Raw genomic sequence first — 18,327 nt, 5'->3', positions numbered from 1 at the left:
CACCAAGATATCTGGAAAATTACCACGTGAACAAGAAAATCAATGTCCATCTTAAGCACCGATAAGTCGGAAAAATATTTTGAATCCCCTAAAATTATCGGTAAGCAATATCGGATGTTAAAAAAAAATCTTAATTCGGTAAATTTAAAACTTGAAAAATCACTAAACATATATAATCCGAAGAATGTCCGTCCTAATCGACAACTAATATGCCGGTAAATTAATTTAACATCAATCTGCACCATCATCGTATATGTCCAACACTTGTCGATTTAATTCCACCACATTGGATTGGGGATGATTATGGGCGCGGAAAATCGTCCCGCGCACCTCCACACTGGACAAGATTAACGACCTACATGCAATCAGAAAATTCCAAGATGAATAATTCTTTTCATTACTAAACTTAGAAAATTTCCGATGTCACATGAATAGTCTAGAAACATATTGATGCTTCGTGCTATATATATGGATCAACTCAAGTATCGGGGCTAAAGATCATTGCTCAGGTGTGCTTCTACTTTTACGAACGTGACATCTTTTCTCAAAATGATCGCTCTAAAAGCATGCCTAAGCGAATTGACCATTGAAGAGAGAATCGGTTTCCCAAATACTAGAAACTAGGTATCTAGCATTGATTTTTTTTTTCTGACTTTTATATGAGCTAAGGAACTATTGCTCCCATTTAATTTTGGGTTAATGTCAACTTGTCCTACAACAATGTTTTTAACCAACCCCTGGATTTTGCTAGTTATGTATAAAGGTCCCCAAAATGAATGATATGCAAAAATATAAGTTCAAAAATCTTGTCCCCGCATTATATTACATTTGAATTTGCGTCGTCGAAATTCATAATTGGACGCTATTCACATGAAAAATAAGCATAAAATTGTAATGAACATTGCGCACAACTTTCATGCATGAAACTTGGTGTCCAAAAGGAGAAATAAAGTCAGTAGAGGAAGGGAGCTGCCGATGGGTTTAACCATTACCACGGTGAACTTCAAGGGAGTGAAAGGCCATGGTAAACGGGAGCGCGGCGATTCGTGTGTATCTGAAGATTAATCGAGCTGCAAGATAAAAAATATTAACAATACAAGAGAACACCATCGCTGTAGGGGAAATAACCTCTTTGACATTAAGTCGCTTTCGAAAGTAATAATAGACATATTTGACTAACATACTTCGAATTTTTTATAAATTGCTCCAAGCAAAACCTCACATCAAAATAACCAGTTTTTAGAAGTTATTTTAAACAAATTTAAAGTGGTATATAATGGAAAGAAATTCTCTAAAAATTTATTGGCATTCTAGATTTCTTCAATCAAAGTGCCTATCCTCCCCTCTTGCCCGACCAAAACCTTACAGCCGGAACAGCCATCCGACAGGAATCTACAATGTCCGAAGATAAAAATAAAAAAATAAAAAAAATTACAATTTACAATCTCCCGAATAAAAATAAACAAATAAAATAAAAACCAAACGATTCGCATCTTCACCGAGATAATCCCTCTCTCTCTCTCTCTCTCTAGTGTCCGTCTCTCCTCACAAGTCGCGAATTCTCCTCCTCCCGCCACTCTTCCCCCTGCTGCACGAAATCGAAATCATCTTCATCTTCATCTTCTTCAATTCAACTCTCTAAACTCAAACACGCCACCGAAATCCACCGCCAAATCTCGATCTTCGCTCTCTCTCTCTGTGGAAATCTCCATCATGCTTCGCCTGTGTCTCCACCGGACTCGCCGCTGCTTCCGCTCCCCTCGCCCTCGCTCCTGCTCTTCCTCCTCTTCTTCCTCGGCTCCGCCCAAGGATCCGATCGACGAGCCGCTCGATCCTCGGCGACTGCACAACGCGCCTCCCTCGCCGGTCCTCCACCCGCCCCCACCTCTCTCCCCTCTCCCCGCCTCCCCCTCCTCATCCCATCTCGCCCGCAACTCCGCGCTCGCGCTCTCCGCCACGCTCCTCGCCGCCATCGTCGCCTCCTTGGCCGCCGGATATCCCGATTCGGCCCGCGAGCGTAGCTCTAACCCGCTGTACTCGGCGGCTGAGAGCGCGGTTCACAGATCGAGCGACTCCGTGAGGAGGATTTATCACCACATCAGGCAGACCGGGGTCGCCGCCTCCGTGCTGTGGCAGTCCCTGAGGTCGGTGCTCTCCTCGGCGAACCACGAGGTCCGGGTGGGATTCGAGCTCCGGGTGGCTGCACTGCTCGCCGACATTGCGGCTGCGAATGCTGGGAGGAGGGCTGCGATTGTCGGCGCTGGGGGCGGCAAGGTGGTGGATTGGTTGCTGGAGACGGTGGCGACCCCTGGGGTGGGGGTTGGGACGCAGGCTGAGTCTGCAAGGGCGCTCGCTTACTTGATTGCGGATCCGAATGTCTGTGAGGCTGTTTTGGGAAGGCCTCGAGCTGTGCCTAATCTGCTGAGGTTTATTTTTTCATGCCATCCTCAGCGGTCCAAGAAGGTGAGTCACCTTTGTTTGCAGTTGTGAGTATCGGACCCAGCAGTGTTGATATCACGCATGGCTATATTGTGGAAGTCGTTATCCTGATTGAGTAATCGAGTTTATTGTTTGCACAAGGCTGTCTATTAGTAACGTCTAATAATTGAAGATAATGTGCCAATCTGTCAATTGCTTCATGTTTGTTCGAGGCTTTTGTGGAAAATTCAAATTTTGAACACTGAAGCATGTTGCAATACCTATACAGGTTTTTGGCATCGTAGATAGAAATAAGGCTCTTTTTTCCTTCCTCTGAAATTTTTGGGCTTTTTGTAGAGGTAAAATTTGGGGATCTAGGCAATGTCAAAGTAACCTTAGCCTATTCTGCTTCTGCATACCTTTATGTACTTTACATTTTCTCGAAATTGGCTAGAGGCGAGATCAGAGGGTCCCTTGAAGCTTTTGTAGAAGGACAACAAATGAAGAACTTTTATGAGTTGACATTTACAAGAAAACATCTGGCCCGTTGCAGTTCAATTAGTCATTTTTTAAGAAGAATATGTTAGATATAGCGAGTGTTAATTTGATGCTTCAACATGCCTTCCCGGTCTATTTCTATGGGATAAATGTATCATTGCAGCAACCAATCTTGGCTTGGAATTATGAGGTGAAACCTACCATAATGGTTTCTGTCAGTTTCTGTCTTTTATATGTTTTGAATCGTTTTCTCTTTGCATTCTGGCATTTTCTCTTGAGCTTCTTGATGCCTTTAATTTATGCTTTGCCATTGATATATCGCATTTTCTGCGAGCAGCACACGAGACGTAGTTCATTCGATATTTCTGATTCTTTGAAAGGTAGGAGCATGCTAGTTGCTGCAATAATGGACATTGTTACGTCTAACTGCGATGATTTGGATAAGAAATCAGTTAAGTCTACCTTGCCAAAAAATGCGGAAATGAGAGATATCGCTGCTGCCATTGAGGTTATTGAGGAAGGTGCACTGCATATGGATGGAAATGAGGATGATGATGATGACAATGGTGATGATAGTATGAAAGGAATTGGGATCAAGATCCTAGAAGGCACTACAGTTTTAGGACTTGCTAGAACTAGTGAACCAACAAATCTGGAGCATTTAGATGTTGGCCATAGTGAAGGAGCAGGGCTTGCACCCAAAAAGTTGACTTTGCAGCATACCTTTGATAATTCAGTAGCAGGCAATTTGTCATCCGCTGTTGTCCCTGGACTTTGGGATGATCTGCATTGTGAACATGTTGCTGTACCTTTTGCTGCATGGGCTCTAGCAAATTGGGCATTGGCATCTGAGGAGAATAGATGGCATATTCAAGAGCTGGATCAAGATGGGCATGCTGTCATGACTGCTTTGGGAGCTCCTGAGCGATCGGTCAAATGGCATGGGAGTCTGGTGGCTTGTTTGCTACTGGAGGATCGTAATTTGCCTCTAAATGATTCTGTTCCTGAATGGAGTTCAAGCCTCCTTTCCACCATATATCAGGCAAGCAAAAATGAAGACATTCCGCTTGCTCTGGTGGCATTATCTGCATTTCTCGTTTCTGTTGAAAGAAGCTCTGAGGCACAAAGAGTCGTCATGGAGAAAGGGCTCCATCTGTTGAGAGATATAGTTAAGAGGACAGCTAAGCACAAACAAGTGCAAGAAGCACTGGCAAAGGCATTGGATTTGCTTTCTACAGGGAATACTCATTTATCTCTTGAAGAGAGTCAAAGATGGTCTGCGATATTGCTTCAGTGGGTATGTGGGAGAGGTTCGTCTGATATGGTTCGATCTTCAGCGACAAAGGTCCTTTCACGCATTCTGGAAGACTATGGACCATATTCTGTGCCAATTTCACAAGGCTGGTTAGCTATCCTGTTATCTGAAATTCTGGGTTTCAGCAAAGCATCATCTGTAAAAGGAAAGGCTCAACCCAAGAGCGACAAAGTGAAGGTTCGGTGATGCTCTTCTTTGTTTGTATTCCATTCCGAAGTTACGTTGCATTTTTTAATTTACTGAAGTAATTTGATCTTTTCAGGATGATGTATGAGGACATGTTTTAAACCTAAGAGTGTTAATCACCTTGAACAAATCCGTTCCCTGGAATATTTGTGTTTCTAGCTCTTGGTTGAGATAATTTCTTTGCCTACCGGGTTGGTGGAGTGTTTGTTACAATTAGAATCTATTATTTTGCAGAATCAAATAGATCAGTCGAATATGGTTTCTGCTGGACAAATAGCTAATCAATTGGCAGGTGCTGTTGTTGGTTTAGCTGGAAATCAGTTGGAAGCGGCTACCGAGTCTCTTGACACACTTCCATTGGCAGATCTCCTGTCTATTGAACCTTTTGTTGGACCATCTAAAAATTTCAAGAAAGATGCTCGCCCTCGAATTAGTGCTGCAGATTCTGCGTTGGCAACCCTTAAAGGGATTAAAGCACTTACTGAATTATGTGTAGAAGATGTCTCCTCCCAGGACAGAGTAACAGAATACGGTGTATTACATTTGTTAAGGCGCTTTCTTTTATGTGATGATTATGAGAAACTAGCCGCTATTGAAGCATATGATGATGCATCAAGAGCCACACAAATTGCGCAGAGGATCTCAGATGCTCCTGCAGAATCATCACTTCCAGAAAATAATGAACCTTCTAATGCTCGAGTACCACCTACTGGTCACATTCGGAAGCATGCAGCTCGTTTTTTAACCTTCCTTTCACTTCTGCCAAAAGTCCGGGAGGTCATTGCAAAGGATGATACTTGGTGTAGATGGCTTGAAGATTGTGCCAATGGGAAAATTCCAGGTTGCAATGACCTTAAATTACAGAGCTATGCTAGGGCAACACTATTGAATGTGCTTTGCAATGACGAGGTGGATAAAGACTCTTCGAGTGGCTCTGGCAATGCAGGTGGAAGCAGCATATGTCCTCGTTACAGTGACATGATATTTCTAATCAATCCTGAACTGCCTCACTGGCAGTGTTCGAAAAGGATAGGTAGAGATGCTGTTCCTGATAGTAACTCATCTGTGGCTGGTCCTAATTCTGAGAATTTCGAGGACTCACCTGGGAAAAGGGCTTCCGAGGAGGAGACCCTGTCAAGATCTGGTGATGTATCTCACAGTGGCTTAAACTCAGAGCTACCTCCATTTGATGTTATTTTTGTTCATGGCTTGCAAGGAGGGCCTTTCAAGTCATGGCGCATAGCAGATGACAAAACTTCAACAAAGTCTGGCTTGGTCGAGAGGATTGATCAGGAAGCAGGGAAGCAAGGAACGTTCTGGCCAGGTGAATGGCTTTCTACTGATTTCCCTGAAGCACGTCTCTATACTCTCAAATACAAGGTTTGTGCTAGATATAGAAATAGCTAATGCTTTCTAGCTTTCCATTTTATCGGGGTACTTTTGTTAAGCTTCATCCTAGATCTCTCTCTCTCTTAACGAATAGTTCTGAAGGTCCCTATCAACTTGCAAAATTTCTGTGATATATAACTCCACACTCGAATATTATGTGCAGACAAATCTTACCCAGTGGTCTGGAGCTACCCTCCCTCTTCAGGTCTGTCCCTTAACTAAGAGCATCTTCATTTTGGTGGGTCTTTTACTTTTCACTCTTTGAGTAAGGAAGGAACTTTTCCTCGTTCTCGAATTGTTCTTTTGTCTTCTTTTTAAATGAGCAAGAAAGGACAATTTTTATAAGGTATTAAAGGAAGATTTCTACTATTCATTATTCTTTTTGACTAATGCTAAGTATACTAACGTTAGTTTACAGTATCTGTATTCTAAGTGATGTGGCAGACTGCAAGGGCAAACAAACGAGTGCGCTATTTATAATACCCAGCAAACAATTACATTACTTAGTGTACCAATTTTGTAAAACAGTCTTAATATACTTGATGTATTGTTTCTTTCTATCGGTATATTGGTTCTGGTTGAAAATTTAAAGGAGGGTCCTCCATCATATCCAATACTAAATAAGGAGAAGTCAGCAGGGTGTGGTTTTTCTGTATCCCAAAACCACAGCACTAATTGCCCATTACGTGCTTTGAAAGCATGGATTACAAGTGTGCAATGATATTCTTCTCTACCACCATGTCCACTGCTTCTTCGAATAGCCCCAAAAAAATACTGATACTAGGTGGACAAAGTCGGTTACAGACACCGTGAGAAGCATGGGTCCACCTAGGAAGAGGCCGAAACTTTGCTTTTGTGACTCCAGGCGCGGGAGGCTACTATACCTGCCTACCCAGTGGTCGCCAAGGGAAGTTGAGCAGGGGTCTACCTTCCCCTACCAAAGGCCCCTAAGTTCCCTTCGAATCTTTTTTTTCCTCGAAGAGAGGGAATACGGAAAGAACTTACAGGGAGATCCCTCTACTCTACTGTGGAGTTCCCTCCCTTGTCTCTCCTTGAACCTTTTAAGGACTTGCTTAGGTCTAGAAAGCATGGATTACAATAGTGCAATGATATTATGAGCTATATTCGAATACCTCAGCTCATTTAATCATGTCTATTATCATATATTTTTGTTTGTCCGCTAGGCAGTGTATGTGAATTTTTTTCTAGCATCTGTAGCGTGGCATAGCTTATATTTATTCTGAGGGGTATAATAAAATCAAAGAAAGTATCTGCTATCAAAGTAAAGCTACGTTAATCCTGAATTACTCGTGGAGCTAAATTTTCTATCGTCATCATTTTTCAGTTTTTAAATACTCCTGTTGGTTTCTGTATGCATAAATGCTATCAACTGGAGCTAATGCAGCATCTGTCTGATGTTCTTGCTTTTTATGAGCAGGAAGTGAGCTCCATGCTTTTGCAAAAGCTTGTTGCTGCCGGTATTGGGGATCGTCCTGTTGTGTTCATAACTCACAGGTATGTTTCTTTTAGGCATTGGCCCTTTTTCCTTATCGACTTGGCATTTGTATCTGTTCTTGAAGCTCTAATGTGAAATCCCTTTTTTTTCCTCCTGATCTTCTGCTTGTTTGGGCTGTTTCAGTTTCTGATGGCTAAGTTTAGAACATGCTTTGTAGTTTCAAAGTTTTCATTATGATGAGAAACTACCATTTTTAGATACTATCATTACGCATATGAAGATCAGAAAATGAGGGGCTGAAGAGTTTCTACTGCTATTTTTCTTTTCAGATAGATTCAGACAGTAGCTCACTTGTTTTTTTATTTTAACCACCTCATAAGAGTATCTCTTCACGTAGCCCTATCGCCCTCGTTGCATTCCACCACATGCACCAAATGGAAAGCGAAAACAAAGGGGGAAAACAGTATTATATTCTTTGAAAGTTGATTGATCATACATCACGAAATCCTTCATCTTTTTTGGCAGCATGGGTGGCCTAGTTGTCAAGCAGATGCTCCACAAAGCAATGGCAGAAAATATTGACAACCTGGTGAAGAATACTGTTGGAGTTGTATGTTTTTCTGTACATCGAACTATGCTTTTGAATCTCATTTTATTTTGTTTAACTTTTCTCTCATATAACTTTGGCTTCCCATTGTAGAATATTTAGATTCACTGAAAAAAATTTCATGTCGCTTGATCAGGTGTTCTACAGCTGTCCACACTTTGGAAGCAAACTTGCGGACATGCCTTGGCGAATGGGTCTTGTGCTTCGCCCAGCCCCAACTGTTAGTATATCATTTTTAATATTATCAAGGAGATTGTTCTTATACTTCTTGATGCAGCCAGCTCTTTGTAGTTTAATTCATCACTGAGCTTGTGGCTCCTAAAAGCATCTCTCTTTTGCTGACAATAGATAGGAGAGCTAAGAAGTGGGTCTCCAAGATTAATAGAGTTAAACGACTTCATTCGTCAGCGGAACAAGAAGGGACTGCTAGATGTGTTGAGTTTCTGTGAGGTCAGCTTTTTGAGTTTTGACGTGCAAATGCTTCCTCATGTGTAGACATCTCTTGTATGGTAAATAGCACTGTCTTGCAGACGAAGGTAACTCCAATTGTAGAAGGTTATGGAGGATGGGCCTTCCGGATGGAAATTGTGTCAATCGAGTCGGCATATCCTGGATTTGGTGAACTTGTTGTAAGTACTGCTTACATACATGGACCTCAAGGCAATTTATGCTAGTTATTGGAGTCTGAAAATATTGGGATTTCTGTGTTTGTGTTAGTGCGTGCTCTACATGGTGTACCTCTTGTCAGCTCTGGATCTTGTTAGCTTCTTTTGACAGCAGATGTTTGCCCAAATAGATCTGTTCTCATGTCTAAGTGCTACTATCTGGAGCATTTGACTGGGACTCCCTGTCCTGACAGAACTCTGGTTGAGTGTCTAAGTCAAATTTGCAGCTTGATGATTTGCCTTGAATTTTTGTTACAGGTACTGGAGTCAACAGATCATATAAATTCATGCAAACCGGTTAACCGCTCTGATCCTTCATATACAGAGACATTGGATTTTCTGCGCAAGCTGAAAGCCCAATACACATAAATGATCATAGTTATTGAATTTCGGGGGATCTGATGATTTCCGGCTGCTCCGAGAGAAGCTGACGGTGATCTTGTACATAACAAGGCCAAATTCTTTTGTTCTCAACGGTGCATCTTTAGTGAGGGAACACACGAAGTCGATCAGCGTCTCCATGTTTTGCGCTTTGCAGGACATGATTCCTTTGTCAAGCTCGGCAAAGTTGCCGTGCCGAGATATTCGTGTCCACCGGAGTTGCACCGAGGGGCAACTTGAAAAGTCTGGATCCCTTTTGTACTCCTCCCATGCTGTACATGTGTTAGGTATCAGAAGTTTTCTGCTTCCTGTGATGTTCTAGCAATAGCCATCTCATTTTCGGGAGAAGCTAATACGCAGCATGTAATCTTTGTACATTAACTTTGTAAGAGAGGATAAGGAAATGGAAAGATTTGATTCTGTTCATAAGTTGTGTTTGTGCAATGTGCTAAACAATGATCATATGATGGGTGTTTATTGTTGTTTCGGACCTTTTTATTAGGTACATTTTTTTCATTTGACGATGGCATTTCTGAAATTAGAAATTGATGCAATTTGATTGTAATTGAGAGCTCCATTCACAAAGTTAAAGTGTCGCTGACAATCTATGTATGAATATTTTCTTTAAATTGTTAACTTTATGCCAAAAAAAATTTTAAGTTAAAAAAGCGAATGTCACACCGATGCAATCAAGCAAAAAAAAAATTATGATTTTCTTCGGTTTGGTATAAGATAAATAAATTTTAAAAAATATTTTTTTCAATATGATAGCTTATATTACTTATTAAATGAATAAATAAAAAATATTTTTATTATCCAGAAAATTATGAAAAAAACATCTGTGAACTAGTTTTAAAAAAAAACAATATAAATATTTGTCTTTTAAAAAATGCACTTTTCAAACTTCGACTCACTTTCATCTATCTTTACTCTTACTGTTTGGCTGTTGGGGAAAGCGGGCCGAGGCGCTGCAGTTTCATCCCCCACCTTCCCTCCACCTCCGACTCCTCAGCCCGCCGCAATGCCTTTGTGGTCACCACCACCACCACCACCACCACCTTCGACCTCCCCACCGCCGTACAAATCAGCTCCACCACCTCTCCTCTGTCGTTTCTCATTTTCCAGGCCATGCTCCATTCCGCTTCTCAGCGACACGAAGCGAGCGACAACCAAGCTCTCCTTCACTCCTCGCTGCTCCCCCGCCTCACCGAGCGTCGCCACCAATCCGCCGGTGGTGAAGAAGAGGAAGAGGTACCGGAAGCTCTATCCGGGGGAGACCGAGGGCATCACCGAGGAGATGAGGTTCGTCGCCATGAGGCTCCGCAACGTCGGCGGCAGATACACGCACAAGGTCAAAAGGAGTGGCAATAGTAGTGGAAACGGCGGAAGCGATGGTGGCAGCGGATGCGAGGTTGGGGATGTAGAGAGCGGCGAAGAAGAAGAAGAAGAAGAAGAAGAGGACGTGCAAGGTGGATTGCCGTCGGATGGCGGTGAGAGTGGGGAGACGTGGATCCCTAGCTTGGAAGGCTTCGTCAAGTATTTGGTTGATAGCAAGCTGGTTTTCGACACCGTCGAGAGAATCGTCGATGAATCGAGCGATGTTGCTTGTGAGTAATTCTTTTGCCCTTTTCACATGACATGGCCCTTCCTTTAAGCTTCCCGATTTATTGTTTTCTGAAGTTATTGATTCTGTCACTATTAGCATTCTAGTTTAGTAATTGACTAATTGGTTGCTTTTCTGTATGTCACGGGTTCCATTTTGTGGACCTTGTTATAGGCTTCTGTATCGATAATTACTCTGGGCTGCTTGACGTCGTGGATTGTGGTGGCTTAATAACTATGTACTTTGCCGGAATTCGGAGTTACTGTAAAGTCGAGAAAATTAGACTTATGTAGATGTAATTGGTATGTTGCCCCTCTGATTTGGACCGAGTTCAAGTGTTGTTTGAGAGGTTCTCATATAAGGGCATTGCTCCAAGCAATGCCTATGCCATTTTGAAAATTCGCATACGAAAGCTGTTTTGTCATGAAGCTGGAGCAGCTTAGATGTGAGTTGCAAGCATGTATAGTCCATAATCTATGAGACCGTTGTGTCTTCTTATCATAGTTTTTACAGCACCCATCTAGATCTCCGACTGTAGTGAATCATGTCATAAAGCAGCATCTTACTTGCACAACGTATTGAAAACCATATTTTTTTTAGTGAAGCAGTTCCTCTTGATAGTTGCTCAACATTATGGTTTCCTGTACTTGCAGATGCCTACTTCACGAAAACTGGATTGGAACGTTCGGAAGGCCTTTCAAAAGATCTAGAATGGCTTTCCCAGAAGAATGTTGAAATGCCCGAACCTAGCAATGCAGGGATTTCATATTCCAAGTATTTAGAGGAGCTTGCAGAAAAAAGTGCCCCTTTGTTCCTTTCTCATTTTTACAACATATACTTCTCCCACATAGCAGGTGGTCAATTGATTGTGAACCAGGTAAGTTTTGGCTTAGCGTGACAAGACTGATATTGAAATACTTATATAGTACGTATTATGAAAATCTAAGTTTGTGCTGTATATTGCTCATGGAATGTTGATATTCCATGTTGTCCAAACAATGAATCAATCTTGGCATGTACGTCCTCTCTTTTGCTGTTTTTATAATTTCCTAAATCATAAATTTTGGCTTTATAAGTATAAGAGCATTAGTCCTGAATCAGTTAGGTTCTCCGGAATTAATTCCACCTGTTTGAAAAATGAAGCAGCAGAGTTGAGTTTTCAGTATTTCCTGAAATTTTACAGAATGATTATTGTCAGTGGGGAGTAGATGTGAAGTTGTCCGTGACCAGAGGTCTGCAAATTCTCCAGTCATTCATAAATTGAATTCAGATTGTTCAAGGTGGAAAGAAGGATGCCTTTATGAGTTTTTAGTTGAGTGTTTGCAGATGATTTTTACTCACTGGACCCTTCTACGTTTCGGACAGTCTTATCTTTTTGTATGATTCTTTTAGCTGATGAGATCCTCGATATAGTGCACGCTTGTTTGTCATATAAATGATACTTAGCAAAATACTTCAGGGGGCTCCACCATAGTCCTTTTTATTTTGCACTATAAATGGTGATGGGCGATGTTTGAGGGACATTATTAAGATGATGTTCCTTGATGCATACCTTTGCAAATGTAACTGGAGTTATTGAGAAACTCTATCTCTGGAGGGAAATTTGGTTTTCCAGGGTTTCATGTAAGTTGGTCCAATATAAGAGTATGTAGAGTGAAAGTTCAGTAAAACGTAGAAGTTACAGGATGGTGGCATTTGGAGACCAGGAAGTCCTAGAAACTTCTAGAGTTGTGATATCTTCCTTTAATTCTGCAAAAATGACGGAAAATGACGAGAACTACTATATGGAATACAAGCAGTATGGATGAAGTGGTGAAGTGCATCTAGTGTTTTGTGCAATGAATCAACTCATTTTTAAGGGAAAATCCTAGGAATAAGCGCACTAGAAGTTCTAACACTTATACTCATAATGAAATCTGGTTTTAAAACTCTTAGTTATGCAATCAAGTCCTAATACTTTTTAGATTTTATGCAATCAATCATCTCCGTTAGGTCCATTAGTTTTAAGTAAATGGAAAATTTGTCATGGCATTTTTTATTACTTTTTCTCCGTCGTGGCTATGAAAAACTATTGATGGCTTCTAAACAGACCAAAATGACATCATGGCATTACTTTTGCTCTCTTAAATGACTCCATATGCCACTATATAGTCCTGTGCAGAGTGCAAGTTCATCTTGGAAATCTACTTCGCGAATCATTCCATGTAGGTGCTACCCAAAACTGATCTCATCTTCCAAGCTTTAACTTTACATAGAGCACCTGGAGATTTTGAAAAAGGGAAAAAAGAAAAGTTAACGAATTGTGATGCTTTTGGCAAGGCATTTTAAAGTATGTCATATTGCTTTTCTATGTTGTTTCGATGAACGTTGAACATGTTGTCTTGTTTTTGTCGTGTCCCTGAAATTGATGGAATCAGAAATTGTCAAATGTCCTTTTATCCAAATTAGCAATTTTGACGGCGGCTCTCTAGTGAAGAACTTGGCGGAGTGACTAACAATGTTCTTTTTAGAAAGTACAAGGATTATCTTCAACCAAATAAAAGCATATTGATGATTTTGAATAACGAGCCAGAGTGCAGGTTATACGAATGCCATTTTCTTAATCTCTTTCATGGTTACTGTTCACACCCTGGCTCTTCTTTACATCATATTAGTCCTTTTGTCCTTTGGATTTCCATTCTTTATATGTTGTTTTTCCTTCTGGTACTTTCTTCATGTAATAATAAAGGTTGTAGCATCTTGTTTCAATAAGGTTTCATGTATGATATTCCCATTTTGTTTTTTCAGATGGAAAGTATTTTGCATGTTGCATGTGTTGAAAAATTTGAGCTCCCTAAAACTGAATTTTACACTGCTTAACCAAGATCCAACTTTCTTAAATATATATGACGTCTTAGGTCTCTCAGAAGATACTTGAAGGAAGGCATTTGGAATTCTGTCGATGGGAGGGAGATGTGCATGAATCGCTGAAAGGTGTTCGAGAGAAGCTTAACATGCTTGGAGAGGTAAATGCCTAGACAGCCACATTTTCTTTTAATCAAACGTCAGTTGCCTCTCAATAATGTATTGCATGTTTTTGCTGATACTGACGCAGCACTGGTCTCGTGATGAGAAAAATAAATGCTTGAGAGAAGCAACAAAATCCTTTCGTTATATGGGACAAATTGTGAGGTTGATCATCTCGTAAAGAGAAACGCCATCCCAAATTTCAGCCTTTTGATGTTGACTAAGAATTGCTACTGAGGTAAGAAGTCTTTGTTTTCGCTATAATATTAATTCATTACATATGACACAGCCGTTAGCTGTTGCTCACTGTTTCAATGTTTGTTCTGGCCAATAAAAGTTCAATCAAGTTCAAAAGAGAATGGTCGTATAAAGTTTTGCAACTTTCTCATACCATGACACAACTGAGTAGCACGTGCTTATGCATCAATGGATTGAAAGGGTATACGATTTGAAACAAACGAATGGTTCCATTTTTTTCTGATGGGCTAGCCTAATTTCTTCATGTCCCCATCAGATGTATTCCTCTGTTGCTGCCTTCTCGAGGAGCATTTGTTAGTTCTTCCGTAAAATCATTTGTTGACCTCTCTTCGCCAAATAGTGTTTCACTTTTGGGGCTTTCAGTATGGGAGTTCCATCTCATGTATGATTAACCAGAGGAACCTGTGACTGGATGCAATTTGCAGAGCAGGTGTAATGAAGGATTAGAGAAGTTCTTACCATTTATTCTTGAATATCTTCTAATTTTGATTGTTCCAAATTTCCTACTATGATTAAAGCCAAAAAGAAAAAGAAAGAGATCATTCATAGTCGAGATGGGTTAGTGACCTCACTCCAACCTTTAAATTATATGAGCAATGCTAGAGATATTAATATTCTTCTAGTAAATTAGCATATGAGATCCGACCAAAAAAAAAAATTTAGCATACTAGATGATGTGACAATCTATAAATAACTGTTTGAGCTAGTAGACCCATTAAATACCTAAAATGAATCTTTCAAGTTGCTTACCAAGCAAATTTAGTAGACGAGTCTTAGTAGGTCGAGCGTTCTTGAAAACTGTACTTATTCACCTGTTTATTATAGGAAAGTATACAGATTTTATGTTTCTTGAGGATATTACATGTTGCTTGGCTTATAAGTTGAATATATGGTGTACTTGAGACTATTCCAGATTTCCAACTATGATTCAAACACAAAGGAAAAGTCAAAGAAATCCTCATATGTCGCTTCAAACAAGGTTGATGATGTATGGGATTCGGATTGCTAGTCCCAGATCGGATGAAGACTTCAAGGCAGTAATCCAAAGATCGGGCAAGGACGGATGCGGGGCCGTTCAATTGAAAAAATGCACAAGCTGCTATATGTGGGTTAGTTAGTTCCCTTGACAGGAGAATTAGTTAGCAACAATGAGCTGATCTGTAAAGTGTAATCTGAGTCGTAAAACACCGAGATGTAATTCATTTGAGAGTAGACTGAAATGTTTCTGATAGTAAATGAAAAAACCCCACCCCAAAATACTTCCGGGTAGCGGTCAGGTTGATCGAGTATTTGCTGGGCGGGGTATCGGACCTAGATTTATTTCTGCAGGATCTAATTTTAGCATCAAACGTCATCGTCTCTCTCTCTCTCTCTCTCTCTCTGTGACGGCTATTACTTTGATTTTTCTTGCCAATAGTACATTCGCAAGAGAGCATCACCGTAGGTTCTTCAAGGAACAGCCACTCTGTCATTGACGTAATGTAAGCAACTCCATTAAAATGACGCTATATACCCTACTGGCCGTTGTAAATGTTTCAGGGAATTTTGGAATCGGGGCTTGTGAACTCTCATGAAGGTTTGTTATAGTACCTTAGCTTTGAAACTCAGGTCACTTTTTTGAAGGAAATTTGTTTTCGCAAAATTGTTTACTTACTCTTCAGTGTTCTTTTTTCTTGGTCGAACTCCTCTTCAGTGTTTGGATAATAGAAAACTAATCATTTTATTGAGGTTAATATTATGTAAAATCCAAAATTGGTAAAATATGTGACAAATTTATCCCTAAATTATTTTTATCACAAAAAAATTAAATTGGTACACATATGATAAATTTATCATAAATTATTTTTTTGACTATAATAAACTCTAAACTGGTACACATGCAATAAATTTACCTCAAACTAAACTTTTTTACCATCAAAAATTCAAACTGATATTCATGTGACAAATTTATCCATCCATAAAAAATCCCAAACCGACACATCTATGACAAATTAAGGGCAAAAACCCCAAACTGGGCTACTCGTCAACTGTCATATGTTATCCAACTCGATAATTTGATGGTAAAATTTAACAGAAAACTAAAATAGGGTAAATCTATCACATATATACCGGTTTGGGGTAAATTTGTCACAGGTATACCAGTTTGGGGTAAATTTGTCACGGATGCATCAGTTTAGAGTTTTTGATGGTCAAAAAAATAATTGGGGTAAATTTGTCACAAGTATACTAGTTTGAAATTTTTTGTAGTAAAAAAAAATAGTCCGACTTAAATTTATCACATGTGCACCAATTTGAGGTTTTTTTGTAGTATGAACCCTTTTATTGAAAACATATTTTAAAGATAAAAAATAACAAATTTAGGTTAAGAGCAAACTACTTTCTTTTCCGGTAAAAAGGAAATCACTTTCCGTAAATCATCAAACATATGAAAATTAAATTTCATGAAGAATATTTCCTTTATCATGAAATTTGTCCTGCGTTTTTTAATACCATGTTGAGGTAGGAATCTATCATTAGTCTTTGAGAAACAGAGCTTAGAGCATATGATCATTTCAAATAAGCACATAGACCCATATCCTTTGTTATAGTTGCATGTTCTCATTTCTCTCTAATACCTAATGTTAGATCAAAGTTAGATAAAACTGTTGTAATTATGGGTGTTAATGGCACAACATAAGTAAGACGTTATTTCATTCACGTCTATTCAATTCCTACAGCAAAATGAACAGTCATTGTTGCAGTTACGGGTGTTAATGGCCCATAATGTACCTTCAGTTTCTGCAGAAGCTATGTCTCTACGATTCACGTGAAGCAGCTTTAATGGACACATTATTGATGAGCTGATGGATGCGTCGATTGACGTATTTCTTCAGCCTTCGTGCAACAGTTACTTCTCATTAGCTAAGCACTAAAGACCAAACAATGATTCTTCAGTTCACGGATACGTCTCTTCTTCAGCTCATGTGCAGCAACATTAATGGACGCATTAATGGATGCTCCCAAGTTCACAAGAAGAAAGAAGAAGTGTTATTGGTATTAAGAGATGGACGTGTCTATTCAAGTCTTTGGGGATTGTTTCTTAGAGAAAATATCGAAAAGTAGTTTTTGACGGATCAAGTCATATTGAATGACAATTCTGCTTTAGAAAGTCATTCTTCTAAGTGTGCCAGTGTCGAGAAGTGTTCGATTGAGTCCTGTTTGTATAGTGCTAGTACAAATGGGTTCGAGATGTTGTATCTAAAGAAGCATAGTTCTTGAAGCTGCTCAACACCATTGGCAGGAACTAATTGCCTTAAGGAGATTCGATTAGCCGTACCTCACCTCCTGTTTAATTTGTTACAATTTTATGGCTATCTTTATTAGTCTATTTTGATTGTGACATTGGTGTATTCTTCACTTGTATTGAAGAATCATTCAAAAGACTTACTCATTTACATGATCTTTATTTACACAGTTATTTTGTGTACTATTATTATTATTATTATTATTATTATAAAACAACAAACAATGTCACGTGTTTCTCCAATACATTTACGTGTGTTTGTATTCCAAATAATATTGCACGTTTATACATTACTTTTTTTCCCAACAGTCTTAAGGCAATTATCCTCCTTGTTTGTTGGTTTATTAGAAAAACGAGATGGCTGATAATGATCAACTACTCAATAATGTCCAGAAACACTCCTATGGTCAATCCGACCATTGTTGGTGGAGAGGTTCATACCTCGAGGCCTGGTGTCGTGGCAACGAATGCTGCGAGCCTTTGAGCTGTGACCACCTATGGTGGTACGACTATTTCTCAACGGGTTTGCTTTCCTTGATGATACCATCTCATACACCGAATGAGAAACCAAAAAAATTTACTAGTGTCGGCTTTAAACAGTGGCAGAAAAAGATGTTCTTCCATCTTAACAAACTGAATTTGGTCAAGTATTTATCAAAGGCGTGCTCGATAATTAGTCTAGATGAGCAAGATATTACAATGCTTGGGGCATTGGAGGCTTGGAAGCACGGGAATTTCCTATGCTAGAATTATATCCTTAATTGTTTGGTAAATTCCCTATATAATGTTTATTGTAACATTGAAAATGCCGAACAGTTATGCGAGTCCTTAGACAAGAAATACAAGACTGAGGACGCAAGTACCAAGAAATTCGTGGTTGCCAAATTCCTAGACTTCAAGATGGTGAATCCTAAATCTGTCATAAATCAAGTTCATGAATTGCAAATAATTTTGAACGACATCTTTGCTGAGGGAATGATACTTAGTGAATCATTCCAAGTGGTAGTTTTGGCTGAGAAGTTATCTACGGGCTGGTCGGAGTTCATAAATTATTTGAAGCACAAACGAAAAGAAATGAGCCTTGAATATCTCATTTTGCACCTCAGAATCAAGGATGACAACATGAGGAGTGAAAACCCTCCTATGAAACCAAAGGCCAACATTGTTGAGTTTTCCAACTCCAAACAAGATAGAAAAATGAAGATGGTAGATTATTAAAAAGAGAAGTCTTCTCTTTACACTGTTGTGTCTCCTTATCTATG

The 18,327-nt window shown here is 39.7% G+C and overlaps 2 protein-coding genes across 6 annotated transcripts; both read left to right on the top strand.

The window, feature by feature from the left end:
* Nucleotides 1–1,540: 1,540 nt before the first annotated feature.
* LOC115747867 lies at nucleotides 1,541–9,341 on the top strand. 4 transcript variants are annotated; one of them, XM_030684185.2, is made up of 10 exons: nucleotides 1,541–2,463; nucleotides 3,254–4,408; nucleotides 4,652–5,797; nucleotides 5,970–6,011; nucleotides 7,245–7,321; nucleotides 7,788–7,872; nucleotides 8,006–8,089; nucleotides 8,218–8,319; nucleotides 8,400–8,498; nucleotides 8,793–9,341. In XM_030684185.2, the coding sequence occupies exons 1-10, from the start codon at nucleotides 1,714–1,716 to the stop codon at nucleotides 8,901–8,903; spliced, it is 3,651 nt and encodes a 1,216-aa protein (XP_030540045.1). In that variant the 5' UTR covers nucleotides 1,541–1,713; the 3' UTR covers nucleotides 8,904–9,341. The 4 variants fall into 4 exon arrangements, 3 of the variants coding, with proteins under 3 accessions (XP_030540045.1, XP_030540046.1, XP_030540047.1); XM_030684186.2 differs by having other exon boundaries at nucleotides 2,294–2,463; nucleotides 3,297–4,408; XM_030684187.1 differs by having other exon boundaries at nucleotides 2,331–2,463; nucleotides 3,301–4,408.
* Nucleotides 9,342–9,830: 489 nt separating this feature from the next.
* Nucleotides 9,831–15,131, top strand: LOC115747884 (probable inactive heme oxygenase 2, chloroplastic). 2 transcript variants are annotated; one of them, XM_048274874.1, is made up of 5 exons: nucleotides 9,831–10,522; nucleotides 11,172–11,395; nucleotides 13,416–13,523; nucleotides 13,613–13,762; nucleotides 14,686–15,131. In XM_048274874.1, exons 1-4 carry the CDS (start codon nucleotides 9,937–9,939, stop codon nucleotides 13,703–13,705), a joined length of 1,011 nt encoding a protein of 336 aa, XP_048130831.1. In that variant the 5' UTR covers nucleotides 9,831–9,936; the 3' UTR covers nucleotides 13,706–13,762; nucleotides 14,686–15,131. The 2 variants fall into 2 exon arrangements, with proteins under 2 accessions (XP_048130831.1, XP_048130832.1); XM_048274875.1 differs by lacking the exon at nucleotides 14,686–15,131 and adding an exon at nucleotides 13,852–14,031.
* The last annotated feature ends 3,196 nt before the right edge of the window (nucleotides 15,132–18,327 follow it).

Source organism: Rhodamnia argentea, chromosome 2, assembly GCF_020921035.1.
Source record: "Rhodamnia argentea isolate NSW1041297 chromosome 2, ASM2092103v1, whole genome shotgun sequence".
NCBI classification, from domain to species: Eukaryota; Viridiplantae; Streptophyta; class Magnoliopsida; order Myrtales; family Myrtaceae; genus Rhodamnia; species Rhodamnia argentea.
Note: the sequence above shows the minus strand (reverse complement) of the source record. Positions and strands in the feature narration are given on the sequence as shown.